This window comes from Poecilia latipinna, unplaced genomic scaffold (assembly GCF_001443285.1).
Source record: "Poecilia latipinna isolate Pla-1442-1.1 unplaced genomic scaffold, P_latipinna-1.0 Scaffold732, whole genome shotgun sequence".
Lineage (NCBI taxonomy): Eukaryota > Metazoa > Chordata > Actinopteri > Cyprinodontiformes > Poeciliidae > Poecilia > Poecilia latipinna.
Window position 1 is genome coordinate 82,108 of NW_015113348.1, and position 22,899 is coordinate 105,006.

The 22,899-nt window shown below is 37.9% G+C and overlaps 2 protein-coding genes across 8 annotated transcripts in view; one reads left to right on the forward strand and one right to left on the reverse strand.

The window, feature by feature from the left end:
* The window catches only part of LOC106955410 (troponin T, cardiac muscle isoforms), a 53,437-nt gene that overhangs the window by 12,885 nt on the left and 17,653 nt on the right, over nt 1–22,899 (reverse strand). Inside the window, exon 5 of one of the 2 annotated variants that reach the window (XR_012577041.1) lies at nt 6,747–6,832. The exons of the other annotated variant lie outside the window; for it this stretch is intronic. The gene's annotated coding sequence lies outside the window, so the exon portion shown is untranslated. Of the gene's footprint in view, nt 1–6,746; nt 6,833–22,899 lie in introns of those variants that run through there. 2 annotated transcript variants of the gene reach the window in all.
* Nucleotides 4,732–22,313, forward strand: syt10 (synaptotagmin X). Of its 6 annotated transcripts, XR_001426567.1 has the most exons (9): nt 4,734–5,196; nt 6,570–6,966; nt 12,123–12,684; nt 15,850–15,970; nt 16,189–16,360; nt 17,104–17,233; nt 17,809–17,818; nt 19,012–19,092; nt 21,700–22,313. XR_001426567.1 is itself a non-coding variant. In XM_015045563.1 (8 exons), the coding sequence occupies exons 1-7, from the start codon at nt 4,995–4,997 to the stop codon at nt 19,081–19,083; spliced, it is 1,656 nt and encodes a 551-aa protein (XP_014901049.1). In that variant the 5' UTR covers nt 4,735–4,994; the 3' UTR covers nt 19,084–19,092; nt 21,700–22,313. The 6 variants fall into 6 exon arrangements, 5 of the variants coding, with proteins under 5 accessions (XP_014901052.1, XP_014901049.1, XP_014901051.1 ...); XM_015045563.1 differs by lacking the exon at nt 17,809–17,818 and having other exon boundaries at nt 4,735–5,196; XM_015045565.1 differs by lacking the exon at nt 21,700–22,313 and having other exon boundaries at nt 4,735–5,196; nt 19,012–21,644.

Genomic DNA, 22,899 nt, shown 5'->3' on the forward strand with positions numbered 1-22,899 from the left:
AACCAATACAATTACCATTGAAATAAAAATTTATAAGCAGGCAATATAAGTAACACGTTTTCCAAAAACTGTCATTGCCATCCCCCAAAACATCGACACCAGTTGTGACAGCTCTGAAACATCCTAGACACCTAACCGCAGCTCTAGCCAAACACTAGCTGAGTCTGGCTAGTGGAAGCCAGACTCAGCTGTTGCAAAGGTGCCGAAACCAATGGCATCCCTGATACCTGCTGTGTATTTGATTAATTCAAAGACGGAAGGAGTCGTCTGGATTATTCAGATGAACTTTAGTGAATAAATAGGATGAACGAATCATACATAATGATATACGAAAAAGTGTAGGAATTCAGCTAACATAAGTCTTTCTGCGAAAAAAAAAACTCTTATTAAATTCTTTCTTCTTCGTCTGTCTTCAAGTTCTTCTTCGACTAGTAATAAAGCATCATGGGATATGTAGTCCATTTTCCGAAGCCAGTGGCAACACTTACGGCTAAGCTCGAAAACAGTGGCACTAATGGCAGGTGTTAGCGGAAGTGCCAGTACGAGGTGCCGAGGTCAGCCGAAGTCAGTGTGTGCCGTTCTACAAAGTATTTTAGTATTTTAAATTGATACCTGTCATTGACACATTTTCTCACACACATTAATATATTTGGCAATCAAATAAATTACTAAAGAGAGCATTTCTAACTTTTGATGTGATTATTTAATTGTTTCGGGGCATTTCTGAATAAAGAGCACGATGTTTTTATTTGATAGAAATGATTCTGATCATTTTTATATTGACACTGATGAACAGACACTTTTACAGTGTTTAAAGAACATATTTACATAATTCCATAATTTAATGTACATTTAATGTTTCAAGACAAGAAACAAATGATTTTCTTGTATTTATTTTTTATACATTATAGAGAAAAGACTTTTCATTTATAAATCAGTCATTGTCAAACATTAAACTAAATATTTTTCTTAGTTTTTTTCCAGAGAAAATATAACTTAAGAGTGCAGGGAGAACTTGCTCTATGGAGATGACAAGGAAGAAAGGGGTAAAAGATATATTTCTTTTGTATATTTTTGTATATGTGGATTGAAAACAGTGACTGAAGAGGTGAAGAGTAACTTGGGTAATCCTAAATACATCTGCCTCTACAGCGGTGATCGCTCGGAGACTTGGCTTCCGACAGATCGGACCTGAGACGACGAGGAAAAACTCGCTGAAGGTTCCAGGAGACTTGAATCCACAGACTACACACTGGGAGACGGCAGAAAACCTGACGAGAGGAAAACACAACGGGAGATTACTCAGGAGAATAAACTCAGAGGGCCTAGCTCAGAGATAGTTTACCATTCAAGGTTAACACTCAGGCACCGGAGTGTTTGCCAGCCGCAGCATAAATACTCCACTTCAGCCCTCTTCAAATTAGCCACAGGTGCATCAACAGGGTCTGCCACCGCATGTTCCAGGGGCTCAGCCCATCGAGGACCTCTGGTGGATGGTGAGGAAACAGCAGGCAACAACAAAATAAAACCCAAACCCAAGACTAAAAAAACAAACAAAACAAAACAAAAAAAACTCTGATACCAACACTTCAGAGTGCATGGAGAACTTGCTCTATGGAGATGACAAGGAAGAAAGGGGTAAAAGATATATTTCTTTTGTATATGTTTGTATATGTGGATTGAAAACAGTGACTCAAGAGGTGAAGAGTAACTTGGGTAATCCTAAATACATCTGCCTCTATAACTTCAGAGAAACAGAAACTTATCAGGGACATAGAGACTTGGTGAGATTTCAGGAAGTGTCTTCAGTCCATATAATCAGCTACCCTCCTTCTCCTCAGACACTGCACAGACTTTTAGAAACTCTTCTCAAATTTAATGGTAAAAGCGTCTCTTTTCAGCGCTGAAAGTGAATAAAATAAGTAAAGTCTGAATGCTTTTGTTGGCTTATCTGACTGTTCAACCCCCTCCCCTTCTCCCCCCCGGGCCGCAACAAAATTTCCAAGTCTTGACCGGTCCGCGGTAATTAAAAGGTTGGGGACCACTACATGCTAGTAGCAAACACAAAGAATCAGCACCTTTACTGTTACAGTTACCATTCGGAAACTACCATAATCAGTTCTATTAAATCTAATCTTGGCAACTTTTTCTTTTTCAACCCTAATAAATGTGATATTCAATTGACCTGTTATGACTCAATTTTTGGGTGCTTGCCCCCCTCTGCTGCTGCTGCATCGTTGTGGAAAACCTGGACCGGCAGAGAAATCTGCAGCTTATATGTGTATGTTTACTGATTTAAAAAAAAACAAAAAAACTTTGGGGTTGTGGTTTATAGTCCAGTGTGACTCATAGTTCGGAAAATACAGACTATAATCCTTACTGGATTTTTTCTGTGAAGAGCCCAGAGAGGGTTATTTGGTTATTTATTTCCTGACTTGCTCTGTGAAGAACCCAGAGAATGTTATTTGATTGTGCTTTCTGGAAAACAATACATTTTTACAATTAGGCACTCCTGTAAACGTCACACTTTTTCTGTTATAAACTGACTTCGGCCCCCTAACAGAGAAGGGAAAAGTTATGTGGCCCTCACAGGAAAAAGTTTGGGGACCCCTGTGTTAACGGCAGATAATAGTTTTAACTGCAGTACGAAGTGACAGAGGACACAGATATGGGAAGTGGAGAAGACCCATAGTGTATCAAATCAATGTAAGAATGTCAAAGAGTTCTCTACGTAGAACTACGTAGAAGTCACGGAGCTTCCAGACCAGCGGGGTCACAACTGACTGAAGCCGGTCTTGTGCGAAATTCTGTTCCCCTGTGAAAATCTGTTCCCCCTGTGTCTGGAGTGCGCATTGCAGCCAGAGAGGTGGATCTGGCAGATCTGATCATTTTCACGGTGCTTCTGATCGATTTCTCGGTAAAAACTACTCATATAATCATGTCAATATAACTTTTAGTTTAATCGGCAGCTATCAGAATAAAAATAAGTAAATAAACAAGGTCTTGTGTGGAGGTCTTTTTACACTGTTTTGTGTTATTTTAAACGCGAAGAGAATCAATCTTTTTCCAACTTTTGTCTCTTAAGCCCAGTGTTGTNCCATAAATACGATCAGGATGCCTGACATCGCCTGTAGAGATTCCCCACTGACAGTGGAAAACCTTTCTGCCGGTCTGCTAGTCCACAATGTACATTAGCATGTTTACTACTGCAGCTTGTGTTTGTGAGACGGTCACGCACGTGGTAGCTGCGCTGTGACGTAAAATTGGCATTAGCCAATGAACCGCGGCCCCTGTGGTAAGGTCCATTCACCTCTGACCTCTGGCTTCAACAGGGGATTTATTTACGCCCACAGAACTGCCGCTCACTGGATAGTTTCTCTTCTTCGGACCATTCTCTGTAAAGCCTAGAGATGGGTGTGTGTGTGAAAATCCCAGTAGATCAGCAGTTTCTGAAATACTCGTTCAAAGTCACTTAAACAATCTTTTTTTCATCGTTCTGATGATCAGGTTGAACTGCAGCCTACATGCATTGAGCTGCTGCAATGTGATTGGCTGATTCCACATTTGCATTAATGAGCAGTTTGACAGGTGTACCTAATAAAGTGGCCAGCGAGTGTATTGTGGGGGGAAAAACTGTATGGTTAAACTTCTAGATTATAGCTAAGAAGTTGTGATCTTATATTTTTTACCTTTATATGTTAAATTTGGACTAAATTGTTCAAATTTAGTTAATTCTTTTGTCATTATATGATGTAAAGCCATGATTAAGTTACAGGAATGCATTTTGAATCGTTTTCTAGGTATAATCAAAGCATTGGTTTTAATGTACTGAAGTAGGAGCTGCTTAAACGACAAATTACAAATTGTTGCAAGATTGCACCGTTTTAATATAATTAGTAGTGGTTCTTCAGCCTGTAATCAACTGCTGAATTAATTGCAAAACACTGTTTTACTTCAAATTATAAATTATTTTAATTAAATAAAGTTTAATGTTCAGGTTTCTAAATGAAAATCTCTTAAATCCCATCCAAAGAAAGTTGAGTCTTTGACAAAATGAGCTTAAAACTTGATTTAACAGGGCAGCTTTTCATTGTTGATGAAAAGTTTGTTTCACAAAACTGGAAGAAAACCTTTAAGAGGCTGTAACAGACAGCCTCTTAAGAGGCTGGAACAAATGTTCTCTTTCCAGCAGGAAAACAACCCGAAACATACAGATCTCTGCATGTTTTTCAACGGTCCAGTCAAAGTTCAGGCCAAAACGCAAGTCAGGATCTGTGACCAAGATAGAAAATTAAAATTATCGCAGACAATTTACTAAATCTGACTAAAATTGAGAAATTTTGCAAAGATGAGTTGGCAGAAATGTTGGTTTCTGGATGTCAGAAACAGTTAATTTGGATTTTTCTTTCTCCTCATAATTCTGCTCTATTTTGAGTCGATCCAACGCCTAAATGTTTGGTTGTTACGTCACAAAGAGTGGAAAGTGCAGGAAATAATTTCGCCAGGCAGCACATGTGTATGAATAACACAAAGAGGTCAAGTAGAGTTTATTCATGTCCTTCTTCATGTGACAGAATGTTTTATTCCTGCTAAAAGCTGCCACGTCCTGTCCTATTATTTTAATCTATTAGAATAATGAACCTTCTGGTGTCCATCCAGAGATAAACAGGCTGCAGACTGGAGTTTATAACCCAGCATGTGTTGGACGGCAGACGGAGACACGCACAGGTCGTCTGTCGCTCAGAGGGAGAACTCCAGTCATTACCAGAAAAAGTAATCTCGTTACAACCAGCAGCCAACGGGATTCACAACCAAACCGAGGCGCACTGCTATTGGGTGCAGCGGATGGGTTGGACTCCGTCACCCCGCTGACTGCTACTCTAATCGCGGGAACGCGACGCGGCCAGTCGCTCCTCTGCCTCCGCTGCGCGCTGGTTATGGATCAGGACGCAGCGCGCCTCCCTGCTGTCTGCGGCGCGTAGAAAGGTGCCCAAATGAACCGCCGCCCTCCCGGCTCCTCTGGAGTGCAATGGCTTAACAGGAGAGACATGAGTGTCCGAGCGGATGACAGCATCACCCTGTGCCAGAGGGCTCTGCAGATCGTCACGGAACTTTGCCTTGCGGGACACGTGGACCGAGAGAAATGCGCGGACATTTTTCCCTTGGAGAGCAGCATACAAGGTAAAGGACACGCAGGTAAATTATTTTTTTTTTTAAGTTTTTTCCTTTCATTTATTTTTAGCCATTTTTGGAGTAAAGAAAGCGAGCGCAGCAGAAAGACGAAAGAAAAGCACTTTGTTTAGTTCGTCATGTTCTGAAACTGCGCCTACCTGTTACGCCACACTGATCAGTCTGCAACAGGTGCATCAGAAAGAGCTGCAACAATCCTCTCTTTCTCTTTTCTTCATTTCCCTTCTCAGTCTTTCAAATTATTATTTTAGGGATATGAAGTGTGGATGGAGAGGAAAATGTGGAGGTCAAAAAAGTGCCACTAGTTTAAATATTTCATGTAAATACAAATACGACAAAATATTAATTTAGAGCTCTAAATATATAACGTTTTTTCTGTATTTGGATATTTTGTGGTCTGGAGCTGCAGCTCATTAGGGTACACAACTCGGTAGATAATAATATTCCCCAAAAGTGAAAATACTTGAATAATTATACACCTTATATAGATCAATTATGTTTGCCGTCATATAGAAAATGAATAAAAATGCTTCAAACTGTCCAGAAAATTCAGCATTTACTGAAACTTTGTTCTGATGCAGAAATGAACATCTTTAGAGCAGATCAGAATTTTAAAAATGAGATTTATATGCTGGACCAGTTGATTTAACGCCTACTACAGACCATAAATGCATATAATTACAAGAATATTTTTGTAAAACAACTTCCTCTTCTAATGAACAGCTTGCTTCTGTTAAAAATAAAGTATTTAAAAGCCAGATTTTCAAACTGTTTTGGAAAGTAGCTCAACACATTGATATGAATTTAACTTTAAAGTGATAAAAGATTAATTTAAAAAAATAATTAATTCCTTAAGTAGATACATATTTTCCAAACTGGCTTCACAATATTCTCAATACTGTTGGTGTTCCTGTTGTTTGAGCATCTTAACTACATTTTTTCCTTCCACTAAATTTTTATGAATGTGCTGTACAGCACATTCATAATAACATGAGTCGTAATTTGTGGCATACTCTCCTTATAGAGGATGTTCTTGATGATCCGTTGGACAAAATGTGATCTTTGTAATGTGATAATACCAGAACATTTTGACATTTAAGATTCAAAGCTGGTATTGTGATCTGTAAAATCAACAGTTGGGTAAAAATATAATCACTGTTTACATGCAATGAATCTTTATTTTTTTAATTTCTCTAAAAGCTGGACATCAGATTGAATTTTCAGGTTTATTGTATTTTTGACATTGTGACACTGTAGACACTCAAAGCTGTTTATCAAACAGATGCAGATGCTGCCAGCTCTTTCTTACTCTTCTCTTTCTCCCCTGTCCGTCATATCTTTCCTGTCTCCCGTCTTCTTCTGTGGTTTAATAAATGCAGACATCTCTATCAGCCTCCTTGCTGTGGTCGTGGGTTTCTGTGGCCTCGCCTTGCTGGTAGTCTCTCTCTTTGTCTTTTGGAAGCTGTGCTGGCCCATTTGGAGGAGCAAGACTCTGTCAGCCCACGCCGAAAATGGCCTCCATGTGGGTTTCCCCGAGGCGCCTCCTCCCAGTTCCACCCCGGTCATCGAGTGCAAAGTGGCGGAGGTGGAGAAGAAACACCCTCCGGAGGTGAAAGTGAACGGACGGAGCAACGTGAAGTACCTTGAAGGAGCCATGAAGATCAGTCAGACATCACCAGACATCCCTGCAGAGGTGCAAACAGCCCTGAGGGAGAAGATCAGCAAACAGCCGACGAAGATCCAGAGGCAGACGACTGAGCCGACATCCTCCTCCAGGTACCAGACGCAGCCCTGCATCCTCCAAACACTCGCATATCGGCCAAGGCGGGAAAACTACTCAATTTTCTACCATGTCACTCGTATGGTTTAAAATTATTCTAATGAAACGTCGAAGACAGAGTGAGGTTTTAATAACGCAGCACTGCCCCTCCCCCACCTGCTGCTGTGACTAAACTAAAAAAAAAAAGCAGTTTTTCTCATAGGAAAATAATTTTTTCACATTCTGCTAGATTATAACTACAAACTAAGTGATTTTCTGGAGCTTTTGTGCAGCAGATCATCATGACGTTTCCTTCATATTCCAATGCAGTTGAAGCTACAAGCCTTTAGTGGCTTGTCGTCATAACTTTTATGCATCTAGACACTCAAAAGTTGGTTTTAATCCTTTTTACCAAATATGAACAACTCTGTGAAGTTGGATTGAGACAATCTGAACATCAGTTTTTAAGATTCTCAGTTGAATTTAGGTCCAACACTAAATATTGTTTGGTCTAAGCTACTCCAATTCAACTCTGCCTGTAGGAAAAGAAAGCACAGTCACAGCATGATGCTGCCACCACCATGGTGCAAATGTGGATAGGTGGTTTAGGCAATTTTCTGCCACACATTTCATCTTGTGTGCTCCTTGTTTAGTAATGTTATAGGAAAGCAGAGCTTGTGCTTTATAAGACATAGAAATAGGGTTGCACTGATTTCAGTTTTCTGGCCAATCGCTGATTACCGATCTTTTAAAAAACCTAATTTACTGGCTGATACCATTGTTTTGTCTGAAATGTTGCTCAATATATCATGAAAGTTGCTGAACTAGCAACAGTGGGGTGACTTTTGTTAATTGTAAATATGCAGACATGACCTGGTCGACCAGTTTGTCAGTCAAGCCTCTCACACGGAAGAAAAGAAAATCACAGTGGTTGATTTTCAGACTTTTTCTGAGGTTGCTAACATCGGTGGGTGGACAAGATCGGCTTCACATGTAAAAATTGGCCGATCGTTGATCTCCGAAATTCAGGAAATCTGCAGGCCATTGCCAAATACATGTTAAAAAAATTAAAAGCTTAGTTTTAGAGTTGAAATTTGGAAGAATCGTAACATCAGTGAAAAGTTAAACAAAATAAATGCATATCACAGTTTGCATATCAGTAATATGCAATGCAGTTATAATTCAAAGATTTTGTGGCAAAATTTACTTTCAGGTGTTTGCAATAAACAAAATACACAAGAACAGTTCAAACATTCAAAACTAAAACTCAATCCAAGTTCAGCTGTTAAACCTACTTTCAGTGACTTCTGCTGTCTCAAAATTGAAATTCTTGAAAATCCTTGAAACAGGAAGGCAATCGCATACGTCAAAGTCAACCAAGGTTGAGCTGCCCGACTTGTACTGCATTGAAAATCTCTGGTGAAACTGGAAAAAAAAGCTCAATGCAGCACCCAAAACCAAGAATATTAGAAAACATGAAACTTTGGGTAAGATTCCTCAGAAAAGCTGCTAGAAGTTGGTTGTCTGGTCATGAATTATGTTGCCAGCGGAAGGTTGCTTTGCTAAATACAAGACATGCTTGTCATGAAGCTGTATTAAATTATTGATTTGTTTTGTTGCAAATTTCTGCAGGTTTGCTGGTTGTGTTGGGATGACTAATTGTAGGTGCAATTTAGAAGAAAGGAGGTCCTGTTATCTGCTTTTGTAAACATCTCATACCCGCCTCTGTCTATCCTCCCCAAGAAATATTAAAAACTGCTCCCTCGGTGCAGAGCGCGGCTCATGAATGTGTCCTCGAGGTAGTTTGCCACGCGTCGTGCAAATCATCGCTGACTGCCTGGTGACCTTGGGCAGGCTTAGCAAACTGAAACAATACAGAGAACGTGACGCTCTATAGCATATCTGACATCCAGTTGGAACCCTATAATCACTTGTGCGAGAGTTGAGCTGCTATGGCAACGTCGGGAAGAAACCCCAGTCATTAAACAATCAGCTCTCGCTTCTCTTTGTTCCCCAGCTCTGTGTTTAAACTAGAACGTCCATAATTAGCAGAGCTGCGGGGCCGGAGCTGTCATGGTGGAAGGGCAGGTTCCTGGTGACACGCAGCGGGCAGCTGCGATCGGCTTCTCACATGGAGCAGCTATCGACACTTGCTTTTGCTTGTCATTAAGCTCATTAATTCAATTATTTTGCTGCCAAGGTCTTCATGAATTGCACACCCACCGGTCAAGCTGAGAGGCCGAGCCGGAGATTACGACGCCCACTTTCACAGGCCTTCCTCCCACTTTTCTGACAGCCACGCCACTCTCTAAGAAATGCCTCCGATCGCACAGCTTGGGGATGTTATGACACCAAAGACAGCACGAAAACAGTCTTGACGTTTTGCTTTTTCTTTTTTTTTTCCCTTTTTCTCTCATTGTTTATTAGGAGCTATTGATTTATTGGAAAAAATAGCAGCTGCTCATGTTTTAAGAGAGCTTTGGCTTCCAGCAGGTCACATTTTAATGAAACGTAGTTTGAATCTAGTATTGATTAATACTGGGAAATGTTAAATGAGTAAACACAGATCACATGGTGAGATGTAATTTTAGATGGGGGGGATGCGTTTTATTTTTTATTTTCATGTTTCAACTGGAGATGCACCAATCTGGTGAAAAAATCTAGACAACAACGATATGGCTATTCAGTCTCATTCTATGCCTGCTGCTCTGAGTGAGATCATGCTTTATTATGTATTTTGTATTAAATTTAGAAATCCTAATTGCACTTTCTTAACCATTTAAAAGGTTTGTTACAGATTATTTTTTACAAGTTTGTTACAGATTTGTTTGTTACAGATTATTTTTTACAAGTTTGACCGGGGTAGTCAGCCTATTGGCTTCACCCATTTCTGTTTCTGCATTGTTTATTTTACATTGGCTGTTGTACTCCTAATTGCACTGACCGAACAAATTGAAGTTGTGACCACCGGTTGGAGCCTGACAGTTTTGCTCGTACAAAAGACTTCTGGAGAGAAATGTTGAGAGCACAATTGTAGGTCCTTCAGCAGTTGTGTTCAGTTCTCTCCCATTTTGTTCTTTTTTTCATGTGGAAAGCGATCCAGATTCACCTCGCAGTTTTCTTTTGGTTTGTTTTTGTAATTACAGCCAACAGTGACAGTGTGGCATTATCTAAAATTACACCAGTCAAACACAATATATACAACAACTCCAGAATGGATCAAAATGCGTCATCAACCCATCGGTGAAAAAATGGCGACCTCCATGGGTGAAAAATATAACAAAATATTTATTTGAAGTAATTATTAGTTTTAGCATATCACAATCAGCAATTTTTTTTAACTAATAGGAAAACTACAACATATTTAGGCCAACATGTTCAGCTAATCTTGGATCTGTTTAAGTCCCAGTTAAACACTTTGAAATTATTTTTGAAAGACACATTTTATTCACAATGTTGCTAATCTGGTAGTCTGACTTCTCTGGGATTTCAGTGAGAACACCAACCACTCTAGCATGATGCTTCCAGTGGTTATTTGCACTAAATTGTTTCCATGACCTTGACAGGAAAAGCTGAGTTTTCCCTCTATACTTTCAGCATATTGTCTTTATTTGCACATTGGGAGTACAGACAGGTTTCTACAGATGGGTAATGTGTTAACTACCCACAAAAGTGGCAGTTTTAAGAATTTTAAGTTGCAGTGCAATTGCAACCAGAGGTCAAATAAATTGTGACAAATATTTAGGTGCAAAGTAAGTAAAATTCATGGTGATAATTTTCTCTTTAGCCTCATATAAGCTGCACAGCCTCCCTGTGTTGTTTACTATGCTTTAGTGTTGCATTTAATCTTCCGCTGCGCTTCCCATGCAGTACAATTTGTGCCACTGCTGTGATTATCTTACTGTCGGAAAGCAGAAGGGCCAGTTGCTAGGTGACAAGATTGGAGACTCAAACAGAGTTTTGTCTGAGGATGTCTCACCAAAATCTGAACAAGGAACATAATTGGTAAATGGGTCTAAATGTGAATGCATAGGATGCAATTGCTTTTTCCGTAAGAGGAAAACAAATCTAGTTTTTCTTAAAATTGAATAGATATCCAATCCATTCTTTCCTTACCTGAAGGTATAATCGCCTTCCTTGTTCAATCATGAATGTGATTAAACACATTTTTGTTTCCAAAACACTACAAATATCTCAAAACATAATTCGACTTGACCCGCTCTATAAAGACCACCAAAGCTGCTCTTGTGTTCTTTTCTTCCTTGCCATGTATCCTTGCATCTTAAAGACATGCTATGTAGATGTAAACATAGTGAAATGAACCAAAACCGCTTCTGAATAATGTTTGCACTGTTATTGGTTGTGTTCAGTTCACTTTTTTCACTTCCAATAGCATTGATTGATACTGACCAGATGCAGAAAACAGTGAAGAATTAACGTAGAACTTTAGTTTTTTAAAACATAGACTGAATTATATATTTATTTGATAACTCTGCACCAGTACAGCTCATTTAAATACACCAACAGCTCCATAAGCAACCTTGGAAAAACACAATGTAAAACAAATAATCAGGAAACTGAAACTGACAATGACTACCTCGGTCAAACAACTCTGAACCATTCTTTCAAAATGATTCAGAAAAATCAATCAGGCATTCTAAATATAATGTAAAATGATAAATAAAGCACTCAAAGCATAGAATTAGACTGAATAGATCTGCTGTTATGGATCAGGTACATTATCACTGATACCAGATGTAGATTTTTTCTAAATATCGGCACTGATACAGATATTAATATCGGATCGGTGCATCTGTAGTTCAGCTCGAAGCGACTGGATATATTGCTTTTCCTTGACATCTCAATGTAGTTTAACTCATTTTGTTTTTGTTTTGTTTCCAAATTAAGCAATCAAATGACCATTAAGGGATGAAATTTCATTACTGTAATTTCTTGATCAAAAGCAGTAGATCTTCAGTGCTTCTGAAATCCCAAACCTAAAGTTTTTTAGGTTTAAAGACAAATATTAAGTTTGAATAGATGTTTCCTTGAAAAACACCATTAGAAATCATCTGTTGGTGTCTGCAGGTGAGATACTAATCACTCATAACTGCTTCAAAAAAACATGAGCTGTCATATCGGATGTTAAAATGTTCTCAAACTGTTTCCACAGGCACAATTCGTTCCGGCGCCACCTCCCTCGCCAAATGAATGTCAGCAGCGTAGACTTCAGCATGGACAAAGTGCCTCTCCGCCAGTCGTCTACAGTCAGCATCGGAAGAATAAAACCAGAACTGTACAAGCAGAAGTCTGTGGACTCTGAGGATGAGGCCAAAGGTCACGTCGAAATCTGTGGGAAGCTCAGTTTCTCGCTGCTTTACGACTACGAGGAGCAGGCCTTGGTGGTGAGGATCCTCAAGGCCTTGGACCTGCCGGCCAAAGACTTCACAGGCACCTCCGACCCGTACGTGAAGATCTACCTGCTGCCAGAGAGGAAGAAGAAGTTCCAGACGCGAGTTCACCGCAAGACTCTGAACCCCACGTTCGACGAGACCTTCCGGTTCCCCGTGGCGTACGACGAGCTCTGCAACCGCAAGCTGCACTTCAGCGTCTACGACTTTGACCGTTTCACAAGCCACGACATGATTGGCGAGGTCGTGGTGGACAACCTTTTTGAACTGTCCGATCTGTCGAGGGAGGCAGTAGTATGGAAGGATATCCACGCAGCAACCACAGTGAGTAGCAGCTTAAAATAAGATCTCACCAAATCCTCAGATTACTGCTACTACGAGTATCACTGCAGCCATTGAGGGTAAACATTCTGTTAATAGGGTATTTATGCTGTTTTTAGAAAGCTCTCATCAGTAAACATCGCACCAATTGACTTTTGAGAGCCTGAAATCCTTAGCACCGCTTCACATAAGAAGCAGGTGGAACACATTACATAATTCAAACGCTTTGGGAAATGCATTTAATCAGCCAGACACCCACACACATTTTCCAGAAACTGCTGGGTATTCTGCACACATAAATATAACCAGCGAGTAAAAATATCCAGCAGCAGATACAGTGGATTTATAACAACAAAATAAACTGAAAATCCCGGCTGCTTAAGCAGACTTCACAGCTACAAACTACTCCTGATAGACGGAGTAATTATCTCTTTAACACCAACATTTATCACACTTTGCTCTTCTTTAATAATGAAAGCATTTACTGCGATAAACGCTGGGTTTGTGTTTATAATGCATACTAATTCTGAAGCAACTGAGAACCTCGGATTTAGTTTCGCACAGAATGAACCTAATGAACAAACAGATTAGAGATTTTCTGAAGAAGTAAACAGCTATAAAAGCCTTTTATGGTGTTTGCTGCTACATTTTTATGAAGATTTCTGCTGTTTGCTCCCTGGAGTTACAGAAAATGTTGGCGCACAGAAGTGATCCTGATTACAAGTTGGCTACCAAAACTGGTTTGTGTCTCTATCCTCAGTGATAAAACGGCAGAGGGTAACAGCTTCTAGTACTTGAAAGATTAAGATGTTTGCAATACCATCTTTAAAAGTGCATGAGCTTGTGGAAAACTTGTTTATTTCCATTTGAATGGAGATTAAATTCATTGTAAGGTAAATGCATTGTTGAAATTTGCAAGTCCAACTGGTTTTGTTGGTCACTGTGGCATGAAAATTAGGCCCAAGATTATGACAAAATGTTAAATGGGGTTAAGATCATCACTCTCTACTCCTAAATCCACAATCTAACCTTTGACCTTGAGATTTTGTTGCAATTTTCTTACAATATCCTCCAAGAATTCCCAAAAAGAGGCAATATGGTACAGAATCTCATCTTGATATCGCGTAAAGATCAAGTATCAAAGTATGTTTTTTGCGGCTGCAGCCCACATTTTTAACTCACTTTTTACTACTTCTGAAGGGAAATAAAAAGGCTTTCCAATGTACATGACTTATTGCCAAGAAGCATTATTACACACAGAAAATATCCACTAAACTCAAAATTTCATTTGTGATAAGATTGTATAAAAATTAAACCAATTAGCATCAAAAACATTTATATTCTTAAAATTCCTCAATTTACAAAATGAAACGTTTTCTTTGAATGTTGCTTTTCTTGTTTTGCTATAACATTTGGTTTGTTTCAGACAAAATAGGATTCAGATTACATGATATAAATGTTTCTCAGACATTCTGTGAGAAAACTGCTGTGACCTTGCAGATGCTTTGGCATCTCAGCTTCTGATAAGTAACCATTACCCAGCTGCTTTAGACACTTTTTCTTATCTAAACCCCGAGCCAAACATCGAGGCTGAAGCAGCCATTCCCCAGATTTAATTTTTATACTCGATACTAAAAATAAAAAACAAAACTAGATTTTATCAGGGGTTTCACTCATCTGCAGACTGTCCTGTTGTCTGAGAACAGAGTCAAGGCAAGAACATTGTAAACTGTGAAATTGATAGAGGCTTGTAATGGGACAAGAAATCTCAGCTTGGTTTTATGGTTTTATTATAATTTGGAATGCTGTGTAAAAGTATTTGCCTTCTTAAACGGTACTTATTTTGTTGTTTGTTTGCTACATTTAAAAGTTTTGTCATGAAAAATGGAAATTTTAAGTATCAGCATCCAAATGATGATATAATTTGGTAGTCAACATATCACACTGCCAAAGTGCAACTGCACAAGATTAGTTATCATGAAGATATTGATGAAAAAATATTTTAAAACCTCATTGCTGGACAATACAGGCAAACTTAGCTGTTTAACTTCACAATAATTCCTGGTCTGATGACTATGAATGCAAAGTTTTCCCAGAAAACCTGTTAAGCCCGGTGCAAGGGCAGTCATTCATCCAGCGGCCCGTCGTGATTTTGAGTTAAAAAATTTTTTAAAGTTGACAGGAAATTTGAAAATATCACTTGATAATTATGTGTTATTGAAAGATTTGAAGATTAATATCTGAACATCAACTATAAAGTCTTAAAAAATGCAAACATCTTAAAAAGACTTGCATAAATAATGCTCAGCCTGGTGTGGCTGCAAGTAAAGCCTGGTGGCCCGCCAGGCTTATAATACACTGGGTTAAATTAATTTTGCATTTTGCAGACACATTCCATGGTTTTCCTCAAAGAAAAGAAGCAACAGTTATCATAGGCTACGTTCACACTGCAGCCTGAAGTGACACAATTCCTATTTTTTGTCAAATCGGATTAGTTTTTTTTGTTTTTTGGCACTTCCAATTATATGCGGCCTGTATCTGATCTCCAGTGTGAACTGCAAACGACCTGAAAGAGTCCCGCATGCGCAGTAGAGGGCGCAATAACGTCACAGATGAAGAGTGTGCTCAGTGTTTTGCCAACCGCCATAAAAAAGAAGAAGAAGAAATGCTCTGTGTTTGCGGAAGTAAACATGGATGCTAACAGTGGAGCTTAGCTTATGATTTGCAAGTTGTTGTCCTACCGGAACCAGCACATTAACAGCTTAATCCTCATTATGGTCCGCCATGGTTGTTGTTTTTCTTCCCGCTTGCGCATATCATGACGCAGAATAGTGACGTTTGTCGAGGATCAATGACGTTCAGGTCGAATGAACGCGACCTGGAAGTTCAGATTCTGGTCACATTTGAAAAGATTGGATATTTATCAGATATCCAAGTGGCCTGGGTCGCATTAAAAATCCAACCTGGGTTGTCCAGACAGTCATTAAAATATAAGATACAGGTCGCATTTAGGCAAAAATAAAAATTGTAATTGGGTCACTTCAGGTGTGAATGCAGCTAAAGGTTCTGCAATGCTTTAAAACTTACCTGTGTTTTTAATTCACAGAATGAGGTTTGCTCATTCAAAGCAGGCTAAATCTTTATGTTCTCTCCTTTCCGTCGCTTTAGGAGAGTATCGACTTGGGCGAGATCATGTACTCGCTGTGCTACCTGCCCACAGCGGGGAGAATGACCCTAACAGTCATCAAATGCAGAAACCTCAAAGCCATGGACATCACAGGCTCTTCAGGTAACCCAAAAGCAGATAAAGCTCACATCAAAGCAAACCGAGTCTTAAATTAACTGAAACGCGACAGCCTATAGGGGGAAAAAGTGGAGGAGACACGAGATAAAATTATTGTTTCAACTTCCTTAGAGAGAATATATCTTCTTAGCTGTTCTCCTTTTTGGTTTTTCTTGCGTCAGTCAAATTCAGCACATTAAAAACGCTACATTTGTCTAACGCAGATCCATATGTGAAGGTTTACCTGGTGTGCAACGGACGGAGATTGAAGAAGAGGAAAACGACAACCAAGAAAAGCACACTCAACCCTGTTTACAACGAGGCCATCATCTTCGACATTCCCCCCGAGAACGTGGAGCAAGTCAGCCTCTCCATCATGGTCATGGATTACGATCGGTAAATTATAACTCAAGCCATTTTTAGGTTACCAAAACTTCTGATTGTATAAAGAAATCAACCAGTTTCACTTAAAGTGATCAGGATGAATGCAGCATATTAAAGGAGAAAATAGATTAACTTCACAAATCAACCAAAGCAGCTCCAGGGATGCAGGTCTTAAATTCATTATTTATGTTTTTTTTGTTTGCATCATTAATTAAATCACTGTAGCTCAGAGAATATATTTTAAAATACTGCTGACAGTCTATATTTGTATTTTTGTGTAATGCCTCGTTGCAGAAAGGTGCTATTCTAATAAAATTTGATTTGATGCCTCACATTAATGACGGATAAAATGCGACATGGCCTTTCAGACTGCTGGCGCTTGGATACAGGTCCACCACATATGAAGTGGCACATATCTGATTTTCTTGAAGAGTGACGTGAGCCGTTCAAGTTGCCATAAAAAAGATGGACATGGGTCACATTTGAGCAAAAAATAAAAGGATTTTAGCGGCATTCAACGTGTAAAAGTAACAGCGACTTCTAGCCTTTATATACTGGTGCCTGCTCTTCCTCTTTTATATCTTATAATAGGATATAAAATTAAAATTCTGCTCTCTGACCATATGACTAGTTCAGCTCTACTTTTTCAGTCTTAAATTTTAAAAATCACAACTTCTCTTTGCCAATTAGGCCTAGAAAAGTCATTGCTTTATGAGATCAGGTGCATGTTAACGTAAGTGCCTTACTCGTAACAGGGTTGGACACAATGAGGTGATTGGTGTGTGCCGAGCCGGCCCAGATGCTGTGGGCCTTGGACGAGATCACTGGAACGAAATGCTGGCTTACCCGCGAAAGCCCATCACACACTGGCACGCTTTGGGAGAGGTACACAAACATCCCTTCTTTTAATTCAGCTGGTTTTACTCCTGAGTGAAAGGAGCTGCGACATACAGAGATTCACAAAGGTTCCTGAATGCAACATTTACCAGAATTTTCTCAAACTCTTTGAGTCAAATGGATATAAACAGCAAATGTTAAAAATTGATTGATTTTGTCTTTTCAGACCAAAACATTAACTGAAGAACAACTGAATATTTAATGCTAAAATTTACTTCCAGCTTTTTTTATTATTATTTTAATGGAAGTTTGAAATACCAAGAGCACAGCTGGAGTGTAATCAGCAGCTGCTTGTTGATGCATGGAGACATTTAAAGCTACTCTGAAAAATAATGTTTTTTGGCGTAAAATCTTACAAAAACAAAAAAAATTACATGTAAGCAAAAGATGCAGATGCTGAAAACAAGATTTCGTTCAAGTTTTTCTCATTTTACTTTAACTTTTGCATCTTTAACCAAATGAAAACAAAAAGTTTTCTTCTATAAGAGAGCTGCTTCACTGATGTTAGTGTAATTAATTTCTTGTTCTTCTTTTGTCACACCTACTCTCCACCTGATGAATAGGAAAATGCAGGTGATTGCATATTTTCAGTAGCAAAACTGTTTTACACTTTAGTTTAAAAAAAAAACTGTGATCAAAGGCAAAAAACTGACCAAACAAATTGTTTTTGATCCTAAGATATGTTTCAGAAAGTCGCGACAAGATCAACATTTTCCAACTTGTCTTTTAAGTTTTTGTCATGATTCAAGTTGTGTTTTTATTTTAAGTTGTTTGTAGCTTGAAGCACTAAATGATACAGAAGTACTTTCCTAAACTCACATCTAAAACCCTTTCCCTCAACTCAAAAGTAACTGCTGAAAATATACATATTTTTACAGATCTTATTGGTTATTTTCATGCTGTTTACTGGCTTCTTTAAAGGAGATTACAATGTCCTTCAGGGCTGCACAATATTGTTTAAAATCTTAATAAATGTCTCTAAGTTTTCATTAACTTCATCAGAAATGACCCATTACTCCACGTAAATGATTAAAACGTTCCCTGACTTCAGTCTACTTTTTCTAAACTTACAAGTTTATTTTGAAATATAGAGGATATTTTCTCTGGTCTTATAAGATACTTTTACAGAAAACATGCACTATTACTTTCTAAAATTATTTAAGATACTTAAGTGAAGTTGGTGTAGAGCTGAAAGTAAAATCTTAGAAATAATTGTACTTAAATTTACAAGGACCTTTTCGGAAAACTCTACTTTTCAAGTATATCATAATGCAACCAAAAGCTACTAATTTATACTAAATGTGAAGTAAATTATACCTGAATAAGTTATGACATTCATTCATTATGGCTTTGAGTCTGCGCAACATTGAATTACATATTTGTTACATATAGTATTATTTAAGCTAAACAGAGATTGGTTCACAGTTTTAGGGCATTTATTCATGAGTTGAAGTGGCTGTAACAAGGGAAAACTGGGTCTTTTCTTGGTTTAATTAATACTTTACATCAGAAACAGAAATAGGGTCGTCTATATTTTTAATGGTGGTGTTAAAAGATAATTGACAGACTTTCTGAAGGTCCTTTAAAGTTGTTTTGGGGACTTAATCTACACCAAAATCTTCAGGCACTTTCCCATTATTAATATTATTTGGCTGAGGCTTTATTTGCCTATGATCACAGTGAGTCCTCAAAGCCACAGAAATACCAGATAAGTTCCCAAAAGCAAACCCAATGCCTCGGTAACTTCACTCTGTTATATTTTGCAGTGGCAGGGAAGAGCTGCAAGCTTTGAGAGTCAAGGTTCGTGTCCTTCGCCCAAACCTCTGCAGACTCCCTGACGATTCCAGGTAGAGTCTGAGCATCGCTGCTGTGGGAAACCAGAGATATTTACTGTTCTGCAGGGAACAGGGATGGAAAACTGATCATTTGTTCTGGGAATTATTCACTTGAATCCGACGTCTTTTAGTGAATCACAGAGACGGCTATGCACAACACTCACAGGCATTCAGTTCGACAGTCTATGGAGAGGTTTTTACCATCCATCTATAGAGATTACATCAGTAATATTAATAACAAGCATCTCTTCAAGGAGTCCATGATAGTTCATGTACAACTATTTAATCCCTTTCAGTATTTCAGCTCTTTTAGCCTTTGCTATTTTAATTTGAAATGGCACAAAGTTAAAGGGCTACGCCACTCAGAGCCATGGAAACATTTAGTGAACAAAGAAGTCACCATCCGATTTCTGCAGGTAGCTAAACATCTGCAAGGGCTGAGTAAAATTCAGAAAATTCATCCGTCACATTCAGAGAAACAGCTGCTGCAGGAACAAGTAGCAAACAAATTACCAGAGCGACGGAGATCAATGAAATACAAGTTTGTCTAAAATTATTTTGTGCTGTTAGTTTCTGAAAGCCAAACTGAATCTAATAAAAAAGCTGAGTATTTATTTTTTTACTGACACAAAGGTATTTAATAAAACTTAATCTTTGTACTTCCTTTTTAGTAAAGCTGAGGACTCCATTGATTTGGCTTCAGTTGGTTAGAAGTTTTCATTAATCTGGGGCTTTTACTGATCTATTTGAATCGTTTTTTGTAAACTGGATGATTATAGAGCTGTAAGGAGTGAGTACATTTTCCACCCACCAGGTTGGACCCACTTCTACCTCTAAAACTGCCTTAGTTCCTAATTAATTTGATTAATAAAAGTGCTTTAAACAGCAGCTGCAAACTCACCCAGTGCATCAAGAATGTGGATCTTGAAAATATAAAATATTGTCCTTTTGCATTTAATTATGGGATTATGATGGGATTAGAGGGAATTGTTGCTCTGTTGTAAAAACTCTGCTACAAGTTTCAACAATATAGCAATTCTTAGGATGGAAATTTCCCAGTTTGCTTTATGGTCACAAAAAGACGGTTCAAATAAATCATCAAAAATCTAAAAATTATCAACTTCTATCTGCAACTGTACATAAATCAATCCCACATTAACAGATTATCTCAAATATTGAAGGATTTGGAGATTGAACAAAAACCTTTTTAATTAAATATTCTTCATAGTCATAAATTCAGGGAAGCATTCTGAATTCATCCATATCAAATTCACTTCTGAAATCTTCATGTTAGTAATAAAATATTCAGCCTAGCAATTAGAGAAAGGCTATGTACTGTTATCTTATTGCACATGCAGTATATGATGCTTTCCTTCTGCTTTATCCTCAGTATGAAAAAGTCCTATTTTTACTTGTAGCATGCCTGTCGCCACTTTAAATAAAAAAAGCACCTACTGAAGGGAAAAGAGTGCAATGTTTAACTCTAAAAATCTTAAATTTTGTGTTTACAGTTGTGTAGATATCAATGCACAGAATCCTGGGTGCACAACTCTGTTTCATAAAAAGTTGGGACTGTAAATAAAAAGCAGAATGCAGTGATGTCAACATTAAATTATTATAGATGGCATAATAATCACAACAAAATTTGGACCTATACTCGTTAGAAAAATCACCAAATAAGTAATTCTGCAGATAATGAATCACCAATATGGATCCACTGCAGTTCTCTGATGGATTATCATGGTTTCTATGCTAGAAAACAAGAAAAAATATATTTATTATCACTATGTAACTGTATGCATATTGCAAAAATACTGCCTGATATTCCAAATGTTGTCTAATTAAGTAAAAGCATAAAACAAAGAGTTTGATTATTGAACAGAACCAAAAGCAGAAAGACATTAACACTTTTTAACTTTTTATTTTCGTTTGCGTTGCCTCGCAATAAGCAAATACCCCCTGATCTATTTTCTATGCAGTCACAAATGTCAATTTAAAATGTCAAATATACAAACATTTAAAGAGCCTCAGTGAAAACGTGTTTGTATATTCTTAACTTTAGTTGAGAATCGATTTATTCACTGCATGTTTTTGTCCGTTTGTGTACGGTTGAGATGGAACTGCACATTCATTTATTAACCATTCAGACTACCAACACAAAAAAGACAAGTAAAACTGTCAGAGATGACATTATTACCCCGTGAAAATAACTCAGAAATAGTCCAAATAGTTTGGCTGTATTTTTTTTTTTTGCTTTCTTTCCTTCTTACAGAAAGTTTCTGTTTCTATCTGGAAAGAGATAGAAATCCCATGTTTGGCCTGTTTTGGTTTTGCATTTTGCTCATAGGTTTGTGGTGGATAAAGCTTCAGATGTCCCACAAAAGATCTATTAACATACATGGAAAAACCTTAAGAAAACCTTATATTACAGCAGAAAGTTTGGTGGAAAGACTATTAGCATTCAATTACGTTATTGCGAGAGAACGCAAAAGAAACAAAATCCTCCCTGTCCACTAAGGGGCTCCGTAGATTAAACATAACTTCAATTTTCAAAATTAAAAAAAGTAAATTCCTTTTTGTGTTAAAACAGTTTTCTGCTTCTAACTACATCCCACACAGATCCCAACTGCGTTTTGGGAACAGGGTTGTTCTCGTCAGCAGCTCTGTTTGTAAATACCAAGAAGTGAAACCTGGCAAGTTGTTGTGAATTTATGGAAAAACAAAGACATCAAAAATGTATTTCTATCGTTTGGTGACACTTTAAAAGTCTCAGACTCGTATTCAAGTGACATTTCTACATGTCCTGTAATAGTCGTGAACAAATTAGTGGAGCTGGGAAGCCCAGCGAAGCCAACTCTTATCAACTCGTTCTGTATGTAGGAGACTAGAGCTTTGAGCTGTAATTGTTTAACTATTCGGTTCAATCTGTATTAAGCGAGAAATAACTGCTGCCAATGTCATGATGTGTACAGTTTGTGATAACTTTTGTAAAACATTTGAGATCTGATTTATTGTAATTGTTTCATATGTATTTAAAAAACAAATAAAAATGTCATGGTTTGTCTTTTAGGTGTTAACGGGGATTTTCTTTCGCTTTTTGGAAAAATTTTAAGGAGTTTTAGTCGGATAGAGAATGAAAAAAAATTCTCAAAAACTCAGATTTGAAAGCTTTTAATGATGAGTTCTAATAAAAGATGAAATATGCCGAAATTCCAGTCTATTTCATATATTTACTGAATGTTTGTGACATATTTAGTTTTTCTAAGCGCCTCTTGTGCTATGCCACACTGATAGGGGGCAGTGTTGAGCCCCATTAGCACAATGGCTAAACGGTGTTGTTCTACTACAATTTGAAAAGACCGACAACATGCAGTCGGAACAGACCAGACCCATAAAGACTCGTCTTTACTAATCATCTCCATTGAAAATATTAAAAACTATAAACAAAATTTGACCTTATAAGCATAATAAAAGCTTTTAAAACAACTAAACATTTCAGGTAAGTTTAAAATGGGAATATAAGCTTCTATTTTGGGTTTTATATTTTCCTGCATCTAACTCCGGAACGTCACCAGCACAAAGTTCGAACTTCAACCTGATATAGAAACATTTCGGGTATTGGGAACAGAGACTGTGTCATCCCACATCAGTGTCTGACCTCACAAATGGTGAAAAACTCATTCCTAGACCTTGTGGAAATCCTTCCACAAAAATAAACCTGTTAAAGTTTATTTTTCTATTTGTTTGCTTTCTTTTTCTCCCTCTCATTTCCACTTCTTCCCAAAATATATGTGATGCTAGGTTAATCAACAGAAAATG